The sequence below is a fragment of the Centruroides vittatus genome, unplaced genomic scaffold (assembly GCF_030686945.1).
Source record: "Centruroides vittatus isolate TY-2023 unplaced genomic scaffold, ASM3068694v2 contig_329, whole genome shotgun sequence".
NCBI classification, from domain to species: Eukaryota; Metazoa; Arthropoda; class Arachnida; order Scorpiones; family Buthidae; genus Centruroides; species Centruroides vittatus.
Window position 1 is genome coordinate 2,567,399 of NW_027122113.1, and position 21,796 is coordinate 2,589,194.

General features: G+C 32.1%; 2 protein-coding genes across 2 annotated transcripts in view; one reads left to right on the forward strand and one right to left on the reverse strand.

Moving 5' to 3' along the window:
- LOC136973776 (ubiquitin-conjugating enzyme E2 T-like) overlaps positions 1-21,796 on the reverse strand; it is a 290,402-nt gene that overhangs the window by 191,497 nt on the left and 77,109 nt on the right. The window lies entirely within an intron of this gene.
- Positions 11,577-15,600, forward strand: LOC136973884 (gastrula zinc finger protein XlCGF8.2DB-like). The gene is made up of 2 exons (XM_067268662.1): positions 11,577-11,694; positions 15,065-15,600. The coding sequence occupies exons 1-2, from the start codon at positions 11,577-11,579 to the stop codon at positions 15,598-15,600; spliced, it is 654 nt and encodes a 217-aa protein (XP_067124763.1).

A 21,796-nucleotide genomic window follows, 5' to 3' on the forward strand; every position in this document is an offset into this window, starting at 1 on the left:
GTCCCAAGACATAGCCAAATATTGCAGGGCCACAGCACTAGCGGAAATTCGAATTTGTTGACTGAAACGCTTTCGGTTGATCGGTTTTCGGATAATCGACGCTCTACCTAAGTCGACTTGCCTACAGATGCAACGCTACTATCGAACACCGTTCCAAATGACAACGCTCTTCTATCATAGTTTAGGCGGAGAGTGGAACTCGTATTATAATATTAACTCGTATATTAACCCAATAGGGCACAAATTTATGAATATATTTAGGCTCGTATTTAAATATTTATATTGTTATTATTATTTATATGTGCAATTTATTTAAGTAAAAATTATTTTATATATTTTTTTATTTCTATTATTTCTAAACATGAATCCATGGTAAATTTATAAAATATTTGAAAAAAAATTGATTTGGCATCAATTTTTCAGCGACCCCCAAATATTTTTCACGACCCCCACTTTGAGAATCACTGGTATAAGTAATGCGTGATACAAGAGTTACCTGCACTGGTAACTTTTCAAATTATCATTTTTTATTTAGAAAAGAAAAAATATATTTCTTACTAGACTATACACTAAATGAGTCCATTTCTATTGGTCCCTTCACACGCTTTCGTAGAGGTATTAACAAATCTACGGCGGAACCGTCCTTTTATTTGAGGCTACTGTCCGCCAACAAATGCAAAAAAGTTAAAAGTTTTCTAGCGGCGGCTTACATAATCTTTAAAAATAAATTATTACATTAAAAATAGCCGGGACGATTTTACATTTAGAAAAGAAAAAATATATTTGGACTCATTTATTGTATAGTCTAGTAAGAAATATATTTTTCTTTTCTAAATGTAAAATCGTCCCGGCTATTTTTAATGTAATATCATTTTTTATTTTTATTTTTTGAAAAAAACGTTCTTACATGTTTATTATGTTTAAGTAGGAAATCCAAAAATATTTTAAAAACTGGGGTTTGAAATTTCCAAGTTGCCTCGCCTCACCCAAAGGGTGGTGGCTAAATGTACCAAACTATTTTTACGGCAATAAAAAGACCTCCCAAGAAATACATAGTTTTATTCTTATCAAGTTTTTTACTGTAAGCCTATTATCCAAGTTATTGATTTTTAAATTGGATTAATAGGATAAGGCGTGAGAAATGGAGAAAGTAACGTTGAGAACAGATGTCAGTTTTGTGCAATGCCGCCGGTCGTTTCCAGATTGGGGAGTTTTTATTGACCAATAAAAAATTTGAAGATTTTTTTTTAGATGACTTTTTTCACTTCGATTTTATTTTCAGTCGACGAGAACAAAAGATTTGACATGACAGAACCTGTGAAATACTTCAAAATTAAAATATATATATATACAAGTATATATACAGTGAACCCCCGATATAACGCGCATGTCGGGCGGGAAACAACACCCGCGTTATAAGGTGAACCGCGTTATACCGAGCCTTTTCAATATCCCTTTCGGATATTGTGTTTGTCGCATTTCCTAAGTGCGTGAAATGAATAAATAAATAAATAAAAATTATTTTAACGCGGTGTAACGCGGTTCACCTCTTTACTTTAGCAATAATGTCAAGCTTTTCTTTCACACTGTAAGCTTTTCTTTTACTCATCATGCATACAATAATTAAACACTATTCAAAATACATGCAGAAACTCAAATGGTTTTAATGTTGTTAATGTTTTAATGTTTAATTTCAAAAAATCAAATAAAATGTTAAATTTGTACAAATAATATAAACTTATTAAGGTATGTTAACAAGTAAGTTACAATTATCTCTCTTCTGATGAACTGTATTAACTAATATTGCTGTATCCTATTAATCGTTTTGTATTGTTTTTTACTTGTATTTTTAGTCAAAAATGACCTACGCTACAAGACCATTGTTTTCAAACTTAGGTCAATGAAAAAATAGAAGTTTTAATACAAAGATCTGGGTTACAAAAAGCCTGTTTAATTACTAGTATAAGCTTAAATGCATTATTTCTGCATGGGCTATAAAGTCAAATTTTATCTAGATTTACAGTCAACTATGGGTGAAATTCAAGCATTTTCGTGGAGGGTTGATATTTTCTAAAGCCAAATTTTGAATGATGAACGTCAGTAATTTTTATGATAAATGCTTTTTATAAGCATTTAGTGCACTACATTATAATTACTACTCTTACAGGCTCTGATCTACTGTACGTGGATATGTTTTACAATTGTTTAAAACACTTAAAAATATAATAATTGTCTATAAATTACGTAACGCTATTTTTACATTGATATTTGTCATATTTTAAATTTACTCAAACATTAGTATAGCAAATATTCTCAACCGCGATATTTTTAAATTTAAGTATCAATTGATATATTTAAAAAGAAATTTAGTTACCAGCCTCAAAAAATTGAAGCATTTTAATTTACTCGACAAATTTTTATTAATTTAATAATTAATACAGAAACTTTGCCTTATTGTAATTATAAAATTAATTTCACTAAAATTTGTTATCAGTATGTGTCAAACCACTACTTCTAACGTCCGACGTACACGTTTTCGCGTTTAAAACTTCTGCCTCAACCTCGCTACTAACTTGACGTCGCCCCGGGGGCTCCGCCAGCGTTGGACTGGAAAAGGGAAGAATTCGTGAAGACTTGTGAACTAAACCCTAGACATCCGGACATTGACCAATACATTTTGTGTTTCTGTTTTTACCTGAATAAAGCAATAGATTCAACACATTTATTACTTTGTGTTTCAGTGTAATTGACAAAAAACTGCTTGAAAAAAATTGTACTTAAAAACATTTGAAATTTCTGGCGTGTGTTCTTAGTCTGTGGAAAAAATTATCTTTAGAACTTCGATTTTCACACGTTAAGCCACAAAGCCATGTCAAGGCGACACCCATTTTGTGGTAGTTTTATGATTTCTAGAAACTGACCCCGATTGTTCGACAGAATAACAATTGGGGAATAAAACTGGATATTCGTTGCTATTCGATTCATTCCGTAAACTAAAATAAACTACGAAAATTTAATTTTTATGTCATTTTCTTCAAACTTTCTTATTGAAGGATGTAAATTTTCAATACAGATTTTTCATTTAAAAATAAACATAGCAACGAATAAAAGATTAACTTTAAAATATAAATAACTACAAATTATAAATATTGTATATGAAAATATATACTGTACTACAAAATTATTATATTGTAACAGAGACGCTACTGCTTAACCCTTTTGCTACCATTATTTGTGTAGTGAAGCTGTTTTATACAGAAAAATGATAATATGTGTAAATAAAAAAAAAATCCGTTTAAAGTTTTGCGAAATTCTACTCCCCGGCCCTTTGTCCTACTGGTGTTTTCTTGTAAAACGCATGTATCCCACTAGTTCTGAAAACACGAGTTATATAGAGGAACGAATGGTGAGACACAAATGGGCTTTCGTCGCTTCGTGACCTCTCTCCTGTTTTCCTCGCGTTGGCCGTCTTCTATAAGGCCGGCTCTTCGGTCGCTGAGCGATCACCCTTCTGTTCTTCTGGAGTACAAGCGAATAGCAATACACTCCTCTATCGAGAACGAGAGCGAAGACACAAATAAATCAAATTCAAATTTATTTAAGATAAAAAAAAACTTATGAATAATATGGCGCAGAACATATTTTATACAAAGGGTTATTACACATTGTACACAATTTAGCTGTTCATTTTCAATTTTTTGTTCTGAACGTCTTGCACACTTTCTTCTGATGTTTCCTTCAACTGAATGTGATCTCATATTTTGCCCACTGTTTTCCTTAATTAAGAAGGCTGCACAGAACATTTCACACGTTCAACTTTTGCTACAGCCATTAGATTTTATTCCAAAAAAACGAAATGTCTCAACAAAGACATATCTTAGTTACGACTGGTCTGTTTGAAAAGGATCCATGTGTTTAATACTGCTATCATAAGCAGTTCATAAAATATCTTTTTTCCACAAATTTTGACCTTACGATCGAAGTTATAGACACTGACACATTGGTCAGACAAATCCACTCCCATCATTAATTGATTATAAAATGCAATTGCCTTTGGACAGCTATGTAAACGTTTTTAGCAATTTTTTGACTCCTACTTACAGATGTACTTTCTGGATTGTGGCAATTGCTGAATAATACGACCTTCTTACTGTCCATCCATCGAGATGCTAATATTCTTGCATCATTATACAAAAATTCAAATTCTTTCTTTTAAGTTTGCTTACAAGTTTCGGCATCATTTTTCGGTTATTCATAAAAGTGCTAGCAGCAGGAAATCTTATTGTATACATCAACATTGCTGTTGTAGAAAACGGTCGAACTATGAGAATACATCAGGACTGTTTATAGTAGAAAACAGTTTCGGGAGTACTTTCTGGGAGCAAAATGGTTTCAGATAATAACATTTTATTTCTTTGATCTTGAAAAAATTTTTAGTCTAAAAATAAGTTCGAATTAAATGAAAAATTACATTATAAACAAAGTATTATCAGAACATTGTAATAAATATATCCCGCTTTGAAATGTTAATGCGACATATTTATCACAGATGTGAAATAAAGTGTATTATTTTCTTACCATGGATTTCAGATCACGAAGAATTCTCGTCACAAGCGAACTCAGAAATATCAATACGAAATTCTAACGGTACGAAAAACACTTTTAATTGTAGCAGAAAAAACGAAAAATCATATTCAGACAAAAACAATAAGTAATTCAACTATGACAGTTGCATTAGTGGTGAAACCTCTACAGAATTAATAGATAAATATATATCTAAAATTCTCAACTTTTGTGCATCCTAGTTAGGGAATGCAATTGCTGGATCCCTCATCCAGCAATCCAGCTGGATCCAGTGCATTCTTCGGCCTGCTGGATCCAGCGCTGCGGATCCGCAAATACTCAGTTAACTTTCTAAATAATGGCGCCAAAGTCTACGTTGTCGCGTTGCCGCTTTGCTAACTACTAGACTGCTACTAATTACTTACTCACTACTTTACTAACACTAATAATTAAATTACTTATAAATAAACTAATACTTAATCAATCCCGCAAAATTTAATAAAATAAAAGCGATTGAGTACGTTATTAACGATCTTCCTCAGTTACAAAATAATACAACATTAACTATAGAACATAAAATGTGTTTGGAATAAATATAAAAAGAATAGTGCATAATTACATCCCATTTTTAAACAAGATACATAGATGTACTGCCATGTCTGATAATTTTCGTATTGTATACCGACGTAATCCCACTGTTTTCAAACTTTTAAGAAACGATAAAAGGAAAGAGGATCGGAATTCAACAGAATATGAACGGGTATATATATTCGGTGCCTTTACACGACCAACGTTTCAATTCCAAGCTTGTTTATGTGGGTGCAACGATGCGCAGTTTAAAACAAAGGCTCAAGAGCACAAATATATTGATACAATCAGTAAGAACCTTGATAACACTGCGCTGGCATCATACGCAAGACAGAAGGATGTTAACGTCCAATGGGATCAAGTGGCAATTATAAAAACGACGACGAATAAGCAAACGGTCAAACATCTTGAGAGATTGGAAATCTGCAAGGCGCACATGACAACTGGTTGTATAAACCATAGAGATGCGGACTCATTGTCTACCGTGTGGAGATCCTTTTACATTAATTAATGTTATTAACGGACAATGCTGGTTTCGTTGTTATATCTTATATATATATATTTTTCCCCCCTATTTATTTTATTTATCTATATTTTGTCCGTTTGGGCGTTTTCCGTTAATTTTTATATTTATTCCGAACACATTTTATGTTCTATATTTAACGTTCTATTTTTTTTTTTTTTTTTTTTTTGTAACCGAGGAAGATCGTTAAAAACGATTGAAAACGTTATTATTTTATTAAATTTTGCTGGATTGATAAAGGTGTAGTTTATTTAACTTATTCTACTTACAGTACATAGTTTTATATACTTATAAATAACTACAGACTAATATGTAGAGCCTATATAAGAAAACTGGTAAGACTGATAGCCACTTAGCCACTGATTATCCGTCCTTACATTATTATAATATATTAATATAAATTAATTAGTAGAATTACCTTTGATATTATTTAACTTAAAGATTACATTATAATTATAATCTAACTAAACATTTAAAGTTAATTATCTCTATCTCAAGTGTTAAACCGAACCAAAGTTAAGTTTACTACCTAAATGTGTAAGAAGTTTTACTAATTTATAGTGACCAGTCTAAATAATAAAAGTTTCTTAAGTATTTTAAAAAAATGTTTTATTTCTTTAAAAAAAACCATAAATTTCTGGGTAGATAGATAGACAGATAACACTTTATTGCACCAAAAATACATCCGCGCTGGATCCAGCTGGAATGATTTCAATCCAGCAAAAATCCAGCTGGATTGAAAACACTGCTGGATTGCAATCCCTAATCTTAGTAAGATTTACCAATGTCTGAGACATGTGAGTCGTTGGTAGCAAATAGGTTAAGGTTGAGCATTATTTGATTTTTTAGTACAGAAAAGAACCAAAGTGCGTAGCGTACAGAACGTGATGCACGAGGTAGTGCATATGATGCAAAGGAGCCATGCCTTACTTAACGACTGGCTAGAGCATCCAATAATGTGAAAATGTTTTATGAAATTAGAACGTAAAATATTACTAAAATACAAGCTTTTATACTAATTGGAATTGGAAAAACCCCGATTATTACTTATTAAAATCCTTAAATTAAATATTACGATATTAAATGATTCTACTGTCCTGATTCTACTGTCTGGCGTCGGGAAAAAAAAATATCCAAGTAAAATTCCAAGTTGAACGTCGTTAACCTGACAGTAATATTCTTGTTCTATACTGACACAATGAAGTGACTTCTTTCGAACACTTGGCAGGTTATTCATCTTTTTATTCAGTTAGTAAAAAAGATGAATAAAAAGATGAATAACCCGCCAAGTGTATGAAATAAGTCACTTCACAGTGTCAGTATAGAACAACATAAACTACAACACGGTTTCACAAGAATCAAGTAATATTCTTGTAAAAATTTGAAAAAAGTTCTATAAGACAAAAGATGATAACTTACACAATTGATTCTGCTTAAATTATAAATCAATTGATGACACTGACCCTGGTCATAGTGTTCCTTTAACTGTTTTATTCCACTTCGATACTGAAATTAGAGCTAACTGATTAGAACGTTGCTTATTTTATTTATATTTGACAGAATTTTGCTTCATGTATCGATTATATAATCAAGACGTTGCGTATTCATTGTTACAGAAGACGCTTTCTTTTATTTTCTGTTTCGTGTTTGATTAACAATACGAATGGTTTAATTAACAATACGAACAATATGTTAATCAATACTTCGTATTGTTAATCAAACCCGAAATATAGCTTAGAAATCTCGGAATTAAACTACTTTGCATAAAATTATAACGTACTGTACATAAAATATGTTAAGAAAATTAAGATTATTTTTTCAACTGATTTCTGTCTAAACTATTTCACATTTACCGCACTTTCATTTTAAAATTTAAGGGTAATTATCTCAATTTGAACGAAAGAAGCTGGAATCTAACAAAAATCTGTTTATAAATCAATCTCGCTAATTTAATTCAACAATAATTTGTATAAATATCTCAACTTGAAGGCATAAATATGTTTCGGGTCGATGCTCTATTAGAATTTATACTCAATATTAATTACATAAACAAAAACAAAGGATTACTTACTTCGGTGAGACTTACCGGAACAAAATTTTGCTTAAAACTTTCTAAGGAGAAACAACAATAAAAATCATGTTTATTTCTTCCACAAACAATATGAAAAAGAACAATTGTAAAGTATTGTTAGTTGAGTATTACGTCGAATCAAGCGCGTCACCTATTACGTCGAAATTTCTACGATAAACCATTTAAGTCATTACTACAAATATTCAATAAGCTTTCAATTTCGCATAATTCAGATACGAGGGATTATCTGTGCACGACATTTCAATTATGTTTACAGTTCGTAACGTCGTAAGGAATAGCGAAACGATAATTTTACGTTCCTTCTGTTAAAACTTGTAGGGAATGCACCGGTCAAAAACAATAAAAGCGTAATTTTGTTTCAGAAAGTTACGATATTACTGAAAACGAAAAAAAAAAAAAAAATTGGTGACGTCGGACTGTTCGGAGTTCGAAAATTTTCGGGAAATATGTCACACTGTGACTAAGGTTTCGGAATAGCAGTGTGACCAAATGTCATCCTGCAACACACGTCGTGGTACACATATTGTCCGATAGAAAGCATAAAGAGATTGTACTTGAGAAGAGATTGTAAATGGAAGATAGTAATAAATTTGCGAAAAAATGTCAGTGTGAGTGGTGAATTCGTGGAAAATTGTATGCATTATAAAAAATTTCAAAAATATCTATGAAATTTTGTTTAAATATAAGTTACGTAGTTATATTATTGGTCAAAATTGTAAAAAGCAGTACCGTAACAATTTTCCCCCGCAATCCAGGGACCAAGCAATTTTTGAGACCCACAATCAGAAGAAATTTTTATGTTCGTTGCACTTGAATAACTCATGTTTATTAGACGAAATTGCGTTGGTTAGATAAAAATTAACGAACCGAATTCACTACATTGATTCAGACCAGCCGTTCCCATACTTTTTTGATATGCGTACCCCGTGGCAGCCATTTTCTTAAGTATTTTTCCATTTCGCATTTTTGCTAGTTGTATTTCGTATTATCGACAAACGGGTGTGCTTTGGTCAATTATATAGCAGTGTACAATTAAATGTAAAAAACATTTTTGTTAAAGCGAAAATTTTTGCAGGCAAGACATAGATAAGTGTGATAAAATTATAATTACGTTTTATTTAAGACTAAGCACCCAATGACGTAGCGTGGTCAAAAACCTTAATGTAGCACCGGAATACAATACATTAGCTACTATTTATTATTATTATTTTTTCGCATACTCTTAAACCGCTCAATGCGTACCACTAACTCTCACTTCCCTTCTCAACAGACGATCAATTGGCAGAAAACTAGAAATATTTTCTGATGATTTCGAATTGCCAGTTAACAGGAAACCCATTTATTGGCTATGTATTCTTGAATTTTAATTGCGTTTTATTAAGTAGATTTAGCATAATATTATTCAAAATGAATTCCTATCTTACGCACAAAATACCATTGCCGCTTGACTGAAAACCTGTACTCTAATGATAATAAATAAGTTTGTTTACAACGGCTAAGAATTTCTTAGTAAAAACTGATTATTAAATACCGCTTCCATTCCTAGAAATAAAAACAAATACTTAGTATTAGGTAAAATAAATTTCGAATAAATCAACTTTTCCATATTTTTTATTTTCAGATATATAATCCATTATATACGGTATTCAACATGATGCTAAATGTTCGAGAAATTTGGTTGGGATCAACATCCACATGTATTCAATTACACCTGTCAATACTACTGATCACTGTTAAAACTTGAATGTCTACGTTACCCGAATTATCAAACGAACGGAATACTTGCATATTCGTGCGTCACTATTCATTTATTTTCATTAGTTTTGAGGGTAGTTCAAAGCAACGTTTATTCGTATAAATTTCTGCTGTAAAGTTGGACATACAGCATTCTGAGCGGCCTCGGTTACTCCCCACTTAATGGCTTTTTCGTACCTTGTGCGTCTCATTCATTAAATTTGGTTGTAAATGATGCTGCCAAAGTAACAGTTAATTTTTTAACATTGTACAAGCATTGTACGCGTTTTCTTCTACATACCCTTATAGATGGGACATAGGAAATCGTAATATCACTGGTTTAACATTGAAATCCGTAAGTAATATAAGATGGGAAAGCGGAATAAAAATATCAAATATTTTAATGGATTGTTTTAAACTTTTGTCAACTACATAGAACTATCATAAAAACATACCAGTAAATTCCTATCGGTTAGATTAAGTTATAAATGTACTTATGATTCACATAATCGGGCGAGGGCGGCCAAATATCTAGCAGCCCAGAACCGGTCCGGGATAGAATCATTGGAAGCGTTATACGTGTGTAGCTTCCACCAGCTAAACCGTGTGAGGTTGGTGCTCTGTAAAGCGTTTGCGCGAATGCGTATAATCTGGCTGCTTGGAAACTGACCCGGTTTCGACAATACAGCGCTTCCATTCCGCCACTGATATTCGAATATACAATAGCAACAATAACAAATATACACATTTCACATGTAGTATAAAGCTTTGTAATAGGATACATAAGGCAATTATAATAAAATATTAATTTTAATTAATTCAAACTGCGTTAAAATATGAAAATTTATATTTTAGAAAATACAAGGGAAGCGGCGCTTCCACCGCTTCCAATGACGGCACGCCTCTGGTTGATAGAGGGAGCTATATGTTAAGAAACGTGACAAAATGTGTAAATTTGTTGAACATGACGTAAAATCTGATTGTGCGTGAATATGCAAATCATTTGATATGACGTAGTAGATGGATGTTTATCGTGGAATTATGCAAATTAACTGTTAGACGTTTGTAACTTCATGTCGATGCGTGTGTAGTGTAATCTGTGATAGCTAGTTCTATAATATTTTTATGCTAAAAAGATATTTAGGTAAATATTTTTTACTTAAAAATAAATTATTTTTATTTATTTTTTAATTATTATCATATCTATTGTTACTTTTTAATATTTATAGTTTTTTTTTTTGTAACTCTTTCCGCCCAGTGGGCACTAAGAGGGCCTCTTATAGCAAGCCCATTATGGGTTCAGCCAGGCCCACAATGGGGCGGCCGGGTGGTGAGGGACGGGGACCGACATATCCGGACGGACCACCCCCGAAAAATTTCTGGGGATTTCTCGACCTGTCCGGATTCGATCCCGGGTCCCCCAGGGCGGTAGGCTGCTAACCTTGACCGCTCGGCCATCCGGCCGCTGATGTTTGTTCGTTATACTGTGATAATGAGTTCTTTAGACCTAAATTCCGTCGAATTTTGGTCAGGTTGTACCACCCACAAATTCTATCGTTTACTGGAATCCGTATTTTTGAAATTAGGTTGGGAACCATATGTTGATAATGGTTTTAAATTTGCCGTAAAGTTAGTTATACAACAAATTGAATCAGTATGCATTTTATATGCGAAAACATGCAAATTATACTATCGGAGTAACAGTAATTCTTGTTTTCTACCAATTTTAGAACTAATTACTATGTTTACGAAGGAACATTTAAGAGCAAAATAGGTAATATTTGTTGTGGACATTTGTCGTTCATTTGACACTATCATTGTCTGGAATCTACAGCAACCAATTCGGTAATCGCGGCTGGTATATCAAGAAAGGCTAGCAACGATTGGTCGAATCATTTACGTTTAATGATGATTATAGCCTTAAATAACATCATTTAAAATAGGAGGTCCTAATAATAAAAAGAAGGAAACAAAGAAAACAGAGGAGGGAAAGGAAAATACAACAACAACAAATTTGACTTTAAAAAGACAAAGAAAATAACGTCTACAAGCGTAGCTGAATTGACGAAGTCGAGGATGTATCCAATCTCGTACTTCATTACGTCCTGTTCTCAATGGATTTCAGGTAGTATGATGAGTTTATGTTGCGTCTTTGATCCAAAAGAAGGAAATGAAACCAAAAGCATGGGAAAAAGTAAGTAGCAAATTTACGTTTTAAAAATGTCACAGTTTAAAAAATAGTTTAAATATAGGCGCGTTTAGGTTATTGTCGACGGTCGCCATCTTGTTTGCACATGTGCGTGAGCAAACAAGATGTCGCCATCTTGGAACCTAAGGTAACATTAACCGTGGAATTTATCTTTTCTAATAAATAAAAGTCAAGAAAAAAGAAGGAACTTCGAAATAAAGTAAGCTAAAATTACAGTGAAAGAATCTCCAAAATCAAGATAAAAAGGAACGAACTTGAAACCCCTTTTCTGAGTAGTAGGGATTTCCTTAATTTTTACGCTCATAATTCTAGTCCTTAGCTGTAACAGTTAGACTCAGTCATGAAAAATAAGTTTACTTAAATATTTGTAATGTAAAAATAAACGTTTCATTACAATAATGGATATTCTATAGATTTAATATTTAGATTTAACAATAATAGATTTAACAAAAATACTGAAATATTTGCCCATAATCCTGTTAGGTATTTATATTTCATTCAGTGCTAATTGAATTCATTTATTTTTTATAGTTGATTAATTTACATTTAACTTTTTAAGAGCTTTGACAATAAGAAAAGAATTAAATGTCACATTATTCAACGTAATTCTTGCATAAACGAAGACCATTGTAATTTGTATTTTAGGGCTTATCACACACAGCAATCGAGTATACAATTATTTACAATTGTAATAAATTTTATAATCAGCAAATACTTAATTGATGCGTTTGGTAAGTCCTAAAATATAAATTGAAAATACGTTGAATAATATTAAATATCGTATTGTTCATTTTAAAATTATCGACAACGTTCAAATTAAATGTATTTATTACATATAAATAAATGTGATTGAAGCTTTTCATCGGAAACTAGAGATTGAAGCTAATGGGTTCGTTAGGTCATTACTTCCTATTGGATAATGCGTTACATAGTAACGACGGGGACATTTAAAAAAAATTGTAATAGAAGTGACACAATGGGGCTACGTTTTTTTAAAGTTTAAATTTAAAATTTAATAAAGTAAAGTAACTTTAAAATTCGCCATTTGCGAAAATATTTAAAAGGCAATGACTTTTGTCAATTTCCACTCGCATGCGCAATGACTTCACTTTCGTTACTTAAGTGTTATCTTTCGTCAATCCATTCATTGCGCATGTCCACGCACATGCACAAAAAGGAATGAACATTTTCGTTTACGATCACTGAGAGATACGTAGTTTTACAGCGAAAGTTTTTTTCTTCTTATGAAATATATGGACATTCTCCATACATATTTGCATCACTAAACACTTGCCTTCCACCTCCACAGGCTGCCATTTATGCGCAAACCATAACACTTCCTTCTCCATGTTTAAGGAAAAACTTTGGGGTATACTATAGTTTACCACCTACGGAATTTCAGGACTTTGATTATATATTTGAACTCACGGGACCGAGACGAGTTCAACGGTACCCTATTTTTTGACCGGAGACGAAAAATAAGAAAGTTATCATACTTTTTATGTTTCCATACTTTTTTTAATGCTCTCACGAAGACGGCACCACAGTTGCTAGTACTGCCATCTTGCGGTAAAGTCTGAAAACCGTGACGTCGGACTACGGTCATCTCCAGGAGGGTTAAACACGCGATACGAGAGCGGAGAGAGCGACGATTCCGATTATCGCGCGATCGTCATTTCAGTTAATGTTACTTATGGCAGCGAACATGGCGGCCGTTCCCACTGTTCGTGCTTCCGACTGACCTCCCGGATGGGAGCCGCCGGCAGGCCGCCATGTGCTAAACGTCACTAGTTATTGATTCACGGTAGTTCTTGAACAAAGTAAAAAAAGAGGGGAAAACTTATACTAAAGGCAATTTTAACGGCAGGCGACGCAACTCTCGATCGCAATAGCGAGGCCGACTTAGCGGAGAGAGCGACGCGACTCCCTATCATCGCGCGATCGCTGGAAAAAAGTATGATAACTTTTTTATTTTTCGTCTCCGGTCCAAAAGTAGGGTATCGTTGAACTCGTCTCGGTCTCCTGAGTTCAGATATATACTCAAAAACCCGAAATTCCATAGGTGGTAATCTATAGTATCCCCCAAACTTTGTTCCAATAGATATTCTGTTCACAATTCGACCAACAGAGCCAAAGTTGTTAAATTTGCAGTCGACTGAAAATATTACAAGTTCGACCTACTCATAATCTTTTCTTCTATGTTTCATATTACAGGTATCGTAATTAATCAATGTAAACGTCTACAATAACAAAACTTAGTTCTATTCCAATTTAGATTTACTTTTTACATACCATTTACATCCTGTATAGATATTTTCGGGTATAGACATCTTTTTAGAAGAATTTTGAAAAAATTCACCAGTGACACTTCATCACAAAAATTCAAAATTACCAGAATAGACTTCTGAAAAGTTTATTGGTATTTTATTAAATGTGTACACTGTTTATCTGCAAATATCAAGTAATTTGAAAAGAGGATTTATATATATTAAAAAATTTAGCGTAGAGAATAGAAATTTCAATCACTGTACAATATACATTGAATATGAATTTGTCTGATATTTAAGATAATTTTATTATTTATTTTTTTAGCTAATTTTCAACCTGGAAATACGAAAAACAAACAAAAAATGAGAAGAACGAAATTCAATCTTGCAAGAGTGAAATCCATGATTCAGTCTTAACAATTTGTATTTTACACGTTCCAACGTTGTGAGTTTCTCTTAGCGAAAAGGGAGTTATGAGGGGAGTATACTTAAGTCTTTTAAAAATACAATATTTTTTTTATGTGAATGCAACATATTATACGCATTTATATTTAACAATACTAATGAATAAGAATATGAATATATAGTAAAAGTCATGTAAAATTAAATATTGTACAATTTATCTCATGTATGTTGTTATTACTTTCAGTTGTTCTTTGGATGAAATAGAAGATTTAGAAGAAAATATTTTCCAAGATTAAAGAGAAAATTGAATATTAGCTTTACTTACATCAGTGCTCTTCATTTAAAAATATAAAAGAAGTGGGAAATCCAATGCAAGGATACAAACAGAAAATTCACGAAGATATAAATACACTTGAAAATTGTTTTACAGAAATTGTTTACTTTAATATGTCGTGAATGATCAGCTGTGGTTTAATATATTAGTGGCATAAAACACATACACTCGAACTTTATTATTTCTAAAATTAGTTTTTGTGTTTTGATGCGGAAATTTGCTTCTAGATATAAAAATTATTACTGTATTTAATTAAATATTATTATTGATTCAATTATTGGTTTTATTTAAGAAACTCTTCATTATATATCTATGACATATTATTTAAAACAATTTTTTTTAATTGCAGAGAAAAGGAACCAACATAAATTTTCATGTAAACGCTGTAAGAAGAATTTCGCAACTAAACGAAATTTGCAAAGGCATGAAAGAATCCATACTGGAGAAAAGCCATACAGTTGTGACGAGTGTAAACAGAAGTTTACACAAAAGGAAAATTTAATTAAACACTTTCGGATCCACACCGGAGAAAAGCCTTACACTTGTGACGAGTGTAAGCAGAAGTTTACAGAAAAAGGAAACTTAATTAAACACCTTCGGATCCACACCGGAGAAAAGCCTTACACTTGTGACGAGTGTAAGCAGAAGTTTACACTAAAAGGAAACTTAATTAAACACCTTCGGATCCACACCGGAGAAAAGCCTTACACTTGTGACGAGTGTAAACAGAAGTTTACACAAAAGGAACATTTAATTAAACACTTTCGGATCCACACCAGAGAAAAGCCTTACACTTGTGACGAGTGTAAACAGAAGTTTACACGAAGGGGAAGCTTAATTAGACACCTTCGGATCCACATCAGACGAAAGCCCTATGAATGTTAATTATGTCCACCGAAATTCATTCGGAACCGTGATCAAAAAGTGCATTAGAATATTCACACTTAGAAATTTCGAAGGTATATTATTTTTAATATCTATTGATGTATAATGATCGAAAGATGTAGTCAAAACTGTTTTAAATTAAAATGATGTTTTTCCAATTTCCGATAAGTTTGAACTGAAAAACATTACAATATTCATATTCAGACGTAATTCTCTTCGAATTTTATAATTGTATTAAAAAAAAAGTAACACTTCCGTCGATCTCGGTATTTTTTAGCACGTGCTTTTAAAAGAAACTTTAATATTTTCGAATTTGCTGAAATTTTCTAATTGCAATTTTCTGTTTGAATCTACGAAAGAGAGTTTATGTAGAAATTTGTTGGAAACAACTTTCGTTATCAATTAATCACATTGTCGTAACTTCATATCAATACCTGAATTGTTATTATTCAATATATAATTAAAATGTCTTTATGTAAAACTTTCTCGAATAAAAAATCTATATATTATGGAACTTTATCAGCACGTCCAAAATTTACGTATTTTTTAAATTAAACGCTGTCGTGATTAGTAAATATTTTTGTGATTATAACCCATATTTTACATCTGATATGAAAATTTATGCAATAAAATCAATTAAAATTTTTTGGGTTGCAATTTGAAAAAAATTCTTAAACCAATAAATTTTCACTGTTGTCTTTCTGTCTGTCCTCCCTTTATCTTAATAACTGAGTTAGATAAAAGGATCTGATGCGGAAAGCGTACTGGCAGGAGGCTTCGATGAAGTAGCCCATATACCAACTCGCTTTGAACTAAAAGTCACGTTATTTCTTACTTTATCTTCTTTTAAATTAAAATATAAAAACGCTTTATACACTTTTTAATTTTATTCAATTGTTTCTTTCCTTTATTTTTTTATATTTATGTTTGATATCAACCAATGAATTAACAATTATACAATTTCTTTCGGGTCTTTTTTGCTTATTTGTAAAAATAAACTTTTGTTGAGGCATAAAGGAAAAAGAGAGCAGGCCATTTAAAAGACTAAAATGATTAGTTATTTATCAAATTATACATTGTTACATACTAATTTTTAAAATAAAATATTGATAATGTTTTTAGCTATTATAAAATGGCAAACAGCTTAATTTTGAGGGTAAGGATGAGTTTTATAATAAAAAAAAATTGTAAATGATAATAAAGAGTAAAATCGTCATTAAGTCCGACTCTACTGGAGATACACACGACTCCCATTATCTCCCCATTCCTCGAACTTTACCAAAATTTAAATGAATTCCCCAAATAAACAAACCTACCCGCAAAACTTCAGAAATTTTCGACAAAAAAACATTATTAAATATAACACGGAAATACCCTCTAAACTTCCGTTTTCGGTAGAAAATTTAGCCTACTCCATCTTTCACTCCTTCAAAACCACCTGCTACGGATCGACTGGTGAAATCACGTGTCTTCACGTAAAGTAGCTGAGCACGTAAACTTACCAGGTAGAAACACGTTTATGCTTAAAAGCTGACCTAAAATTATTTTAAGAATGGCTAGAAATATTTAAAACTACAAAGGGACAATTCTATCCCTATTGTATACAACAAAGCTAATAAACACACGATTCGACAGCTTCTCTGGAAGGACAATCTATCCACCTGGCAGACCATCCGGATTAATAATAACTGCATCACCTACAAATTCATCCCAAACATCATCGATTTCTTCACATTTGACTGTTTCTCCCCAAACTATTTTACAATTTCTCACCGGACATAGTAGATTTGGTGTTTATTTTTCCCGGTTTACCAACCACCCTTCTCGTTTCTGTCCTACCTGCCAGGTGGAGGACAGTCCCAGTCACTATATATTCGACTGTTATGCTTGAAGCTGATCGTCTGAGGATAAAACTACTACTTAATGACCACGGCATTACTTGGCCATGTCGTCTCTCTGATCTCCTTGCTAATGGTGAGATATATCACGATTAGCCTTCTGCAAAATGGCAAAACAGTTCTTCGAGCTATCCCGTGCTATTACGTCTTCCCGTTAACGTCATCTATTTGATTCGCCTATCTGCCATGTAATTATTGTGTAATTACTGTTTAATTATTGTTTCTGTGTATTTGTATACATTTGTACTCTATTTACATACCTTATGTATATTTGGTAACTTTGTATCATGTATCTTATTATTATATAATCCTGTATCCTATGTATTATGCATTTTATTTCTTGTATCCTACTTTAGTATTGTATTTAATATTGTAGTATCTTAACTTTACATTATCCCGATGTATTATTTCCTTGTATATTATTCTAAAGTTCTGTTTCTTATCTTGGTTATGCTTATGCGATACCAAGCATGTATATTGTACGACAATAAATAAGATTGATTGCACTACGGTTCTTGTCGAATAAATGAATAACTCAGAAAAAGTTTACGATTTCTTGGAACCGGATTTAATTTCAACAATAAGACAGAAGTTTAATGACATTAACGATAAATGATGATTGACAACTTAACCAGATTAGTGTTTTCTAACAGATAGAGAGTATTATTTGGCTTTTTACAACCTGCCCGACTCCCTATTCTTATTTGCAGCGTCTTTATTAGATGCCTACGATCAGTGGCGTAGCGTAGTGGGGGCGGCATTTTTTCACAATAAATAATAATATCTTGTAAAAATTTGAACCATTTCATTTCATATTTTTGTCGCACCTACGATTCGGACCGATTGAAATGAGCACGGAATTTTTCATTACTTATTCTGTGACGAAACTGGGGAATCCCCTTTCTTTAAATGAATGTATAATAATGACATGTTGCTCATTGCAGCGACTGACAACACCGTCTGTACTGACTTGTAGGGATTCCTCCGTATTTTATTTAAGGGGGGCGAAATTTTCCTCCGCCCCGGGCGGCTGACACCCACGCTACGCCACTGCCTACGATCCTCTGAAAGAGTATTTGAACCTATTCTTTTAGTTTTAAAATATTTCATACGTAATTACCGTATATCTCGGCGGATAAGACGACCTTCAGATAAGACGAAGTATAAATTTTCGTCAAAGATTTATGGTTTTAGCATATATTTGTCCTATAAGACGACTCCCAAACTATCAACGGCCTATGAATTTAGTTTAGATCAGCGATCATCATCTGGATAACAACAATGTATAGTGTATATGGAATTATGTCCTATTTGTAATTTTTCGAATAAATTAATTTTATTTTTTTTTTCATCTGGCAGCACTGCCTTGCGATTGTTGCAAACATTCGCACTGATTTGGGCATTCGTGTGATGACTGACTATTCACAAAAACATTCTATGGGCTATTCTATTTTGGGCACATATCCTACTCTCTTCTAGTAAATAATTACGGTTTGTCTGTCTTTTCATAATGGTTTTAATTTATATAAATTTCAATCTAAAAGTTTTTGTATCTGTCGTATAAGACGACCCCGGATTTTGGGGCCCATTTTTTATGATTCAACTATCGTCTTATCCGCCGAGATATACGGTAATTCTTTCAGAACATTGAAGGCGAAACTACGTTTTCGTAAGGTTGGTTATGGACGATGGCGTCCGTTATTTAGAGTGTCCACTATTTAGAAGTAAATATTATAGATGTCCTATTTGAAGGGTCAGGGGATTGTAAAAATGTACAGTACATTAAGTACAGGTGCTCGTTAATGGAAGTTTCATTGTACAGTATTTTCTAACATAACAAATTTATAAAGTTAAACGTTTATCTTTATTATCATAATTATATTTTTCAGGTTCTTGTATTTTAATTTATTCCCTTTCTGGCTGTTAAAGTGACAAAAGGAAACTTATAATTTTGACCCTTTTTGACGTTGTAATTTAAAAAAAGAGACAGCAAAATCGTGTGCATGTTTTAGCCTGTATTTTAATTTTTATTGGATCCTACACACCAGAAATTTTGAAATTTGGTGCAATTACCTCTATATATGAGGCATTGATGCTATTATTTTGGAGATTATATGTCAAAAGGAAGGAGCGATAGAGGGGTAGGGAATTATACTCAAGTGATGTCACATTTAATTTTAGTCATTAGTAGCATTTACAACTTTTTTTAATTCAACCCATTTCCCAAAAATAAGGTTTTTGTCTTTTATAATATTTCATATTTTAAAAAAAATCATTTTTAATAAAGTTTCATGACAGATGGCGCCATGTATACTCTCTCCTTAACCTATTCGTGTGACATGCAAGAAAAGAAACCCTTACCACCTTTTTCTTTTCTTTGCTCTTTGTCCATTTTTTAATTTGATCGGCATCACTTTATTTTCTTTATTAATCAACAAAATACTTTGCAAGTTTTACAAAAACAAGTATTTTTTAAAATCAAATCAATAGCTTCCACCAAGTATTTGAGCCATAAAATGCTTTGAATACAGTCTTATATAATCAAATCTGCTTAACATACATTTCGTAGATATTATTTTAAATGAAATAAGGAACAGAAAAATATCAATTTGATTCAAATGAATCAAATTTCAATGCTTTCATTTGTATTTTTAACTTCACGAATTTTTCATTTAATGAAACAAAGCTTTTGTTTCATTAGAGAACAAGAATTTTAGAAGAGTTTCAAGAATTCTGAAATAGATTTCATATTAAGCCATATGAATAAAAATAGAAGTAAAATCTTATACTTATGAGCATGAAGCAAATGCTTTTGAATGAAGATTTTGCTTTAATAATAAGTATTCCGTATGAATAAAAGTAAGCATTTACTTCGAATTATAAGCATATCCTTCAAAATATATGCATCTAATCAGACGTAGACTTAACTGCAAGAAGTGTGGTTTGTTGTTGCCTTTATCTAAGTTTATTTTCTATTAATTTTTAACTATGACTGACGTAGTTAATCTAAAGAATGTTAAATATTATAAACTTCGTTCTTCTCCACAAGTCAGTGATTTTAAAGCATTGTTTAGATTTCAAAAGGTGTGACGACTGAATCAGGCTGTGGTGCGCTAACTTTTTTACAAAAAAATGAAAATATATTTAAGATATTTAGCTGATCCTGGATTCCAAAAAGACATAGGAGAAGAACTTGATGTAGAACAGTCAACGGTATAACGAACTGTGAGAAATGTGGAGAAAATAATAGCTCAGTTTGATCGTTGGATAAAATTTCCTACAAAAAATAATTTTGTCACGGAAGCAAAACAGCTATGGCAAAATGAATACCGATTTACAACTGCAATTGGTGTGATTGCCTGCACTAAAATAGGAATAGGAAAAATCTAGACTATGGTGACGAGTACATTAATCGAACAGGAAAAACTACATTAAACATACAAGCTACTTGTGATTCCAGATGCATTTCTCGTTTAATAAATTGCAAAATTTGGATATCTAACTAATTAACAAAGGCCATCACGTGTACGATTAATATGAATTGAATACAGCTAATAAAATAGAACATAGTGACGAGATTAAACGAGTCATAACCTACACGTTCAGAACCTTTCACTCGTTTACAAAAAGCATAAGCACAGAAGTGTAAGGTAGTCTTTATTCATTCCAAATAGAGGAAATGCTTTTACTTCTATTTTATGCTTATTAGCATTTCCTTCGTTTCGTATTCGTACCGGACATTATAATACAGTAATACCCCGAACTTACGCGATAGGTGGGACCGAGCGATTACCGCATAAGTCGGGGTATAATTTCGCATTTAAATACATACAAATTATTTTTAATTGGAGCCGGAGACTAAAGAAAACAATAATTTAGAAAAAAATGTTTAATAAAATCTTAGATAATACATATGTATAACAAATTATATTACTAAATCGTAAACCGAAGTTATTTTAATGTAGAAGGCTTCATAAAATCTGACAAATTCGTCTGACGGCTCAAAGATTTTTTCTTCCGCAAAATTTTCTCGTAGCATGCTAATAATTTTTTATTTCTCGTTTTGTAGAAGAAATGCACTCTCCGTTGGAGTCTATATTTTCTAAAATTTGTAACCACTTTTCAATTGAACTGAGGCCTTCTGTCAAGTTTTCACAGCTTCTAGAATTTTTTCTTTACCTTTTATAATTGTTCTGACAGTCGATTCCGGTAGATTAAACTTCTTTGCCAATTCACAAATTTTCATTTTTGTATCGAAGTCTTTAATAATGTTATCTTTACATTCCAAAAATAAAGTT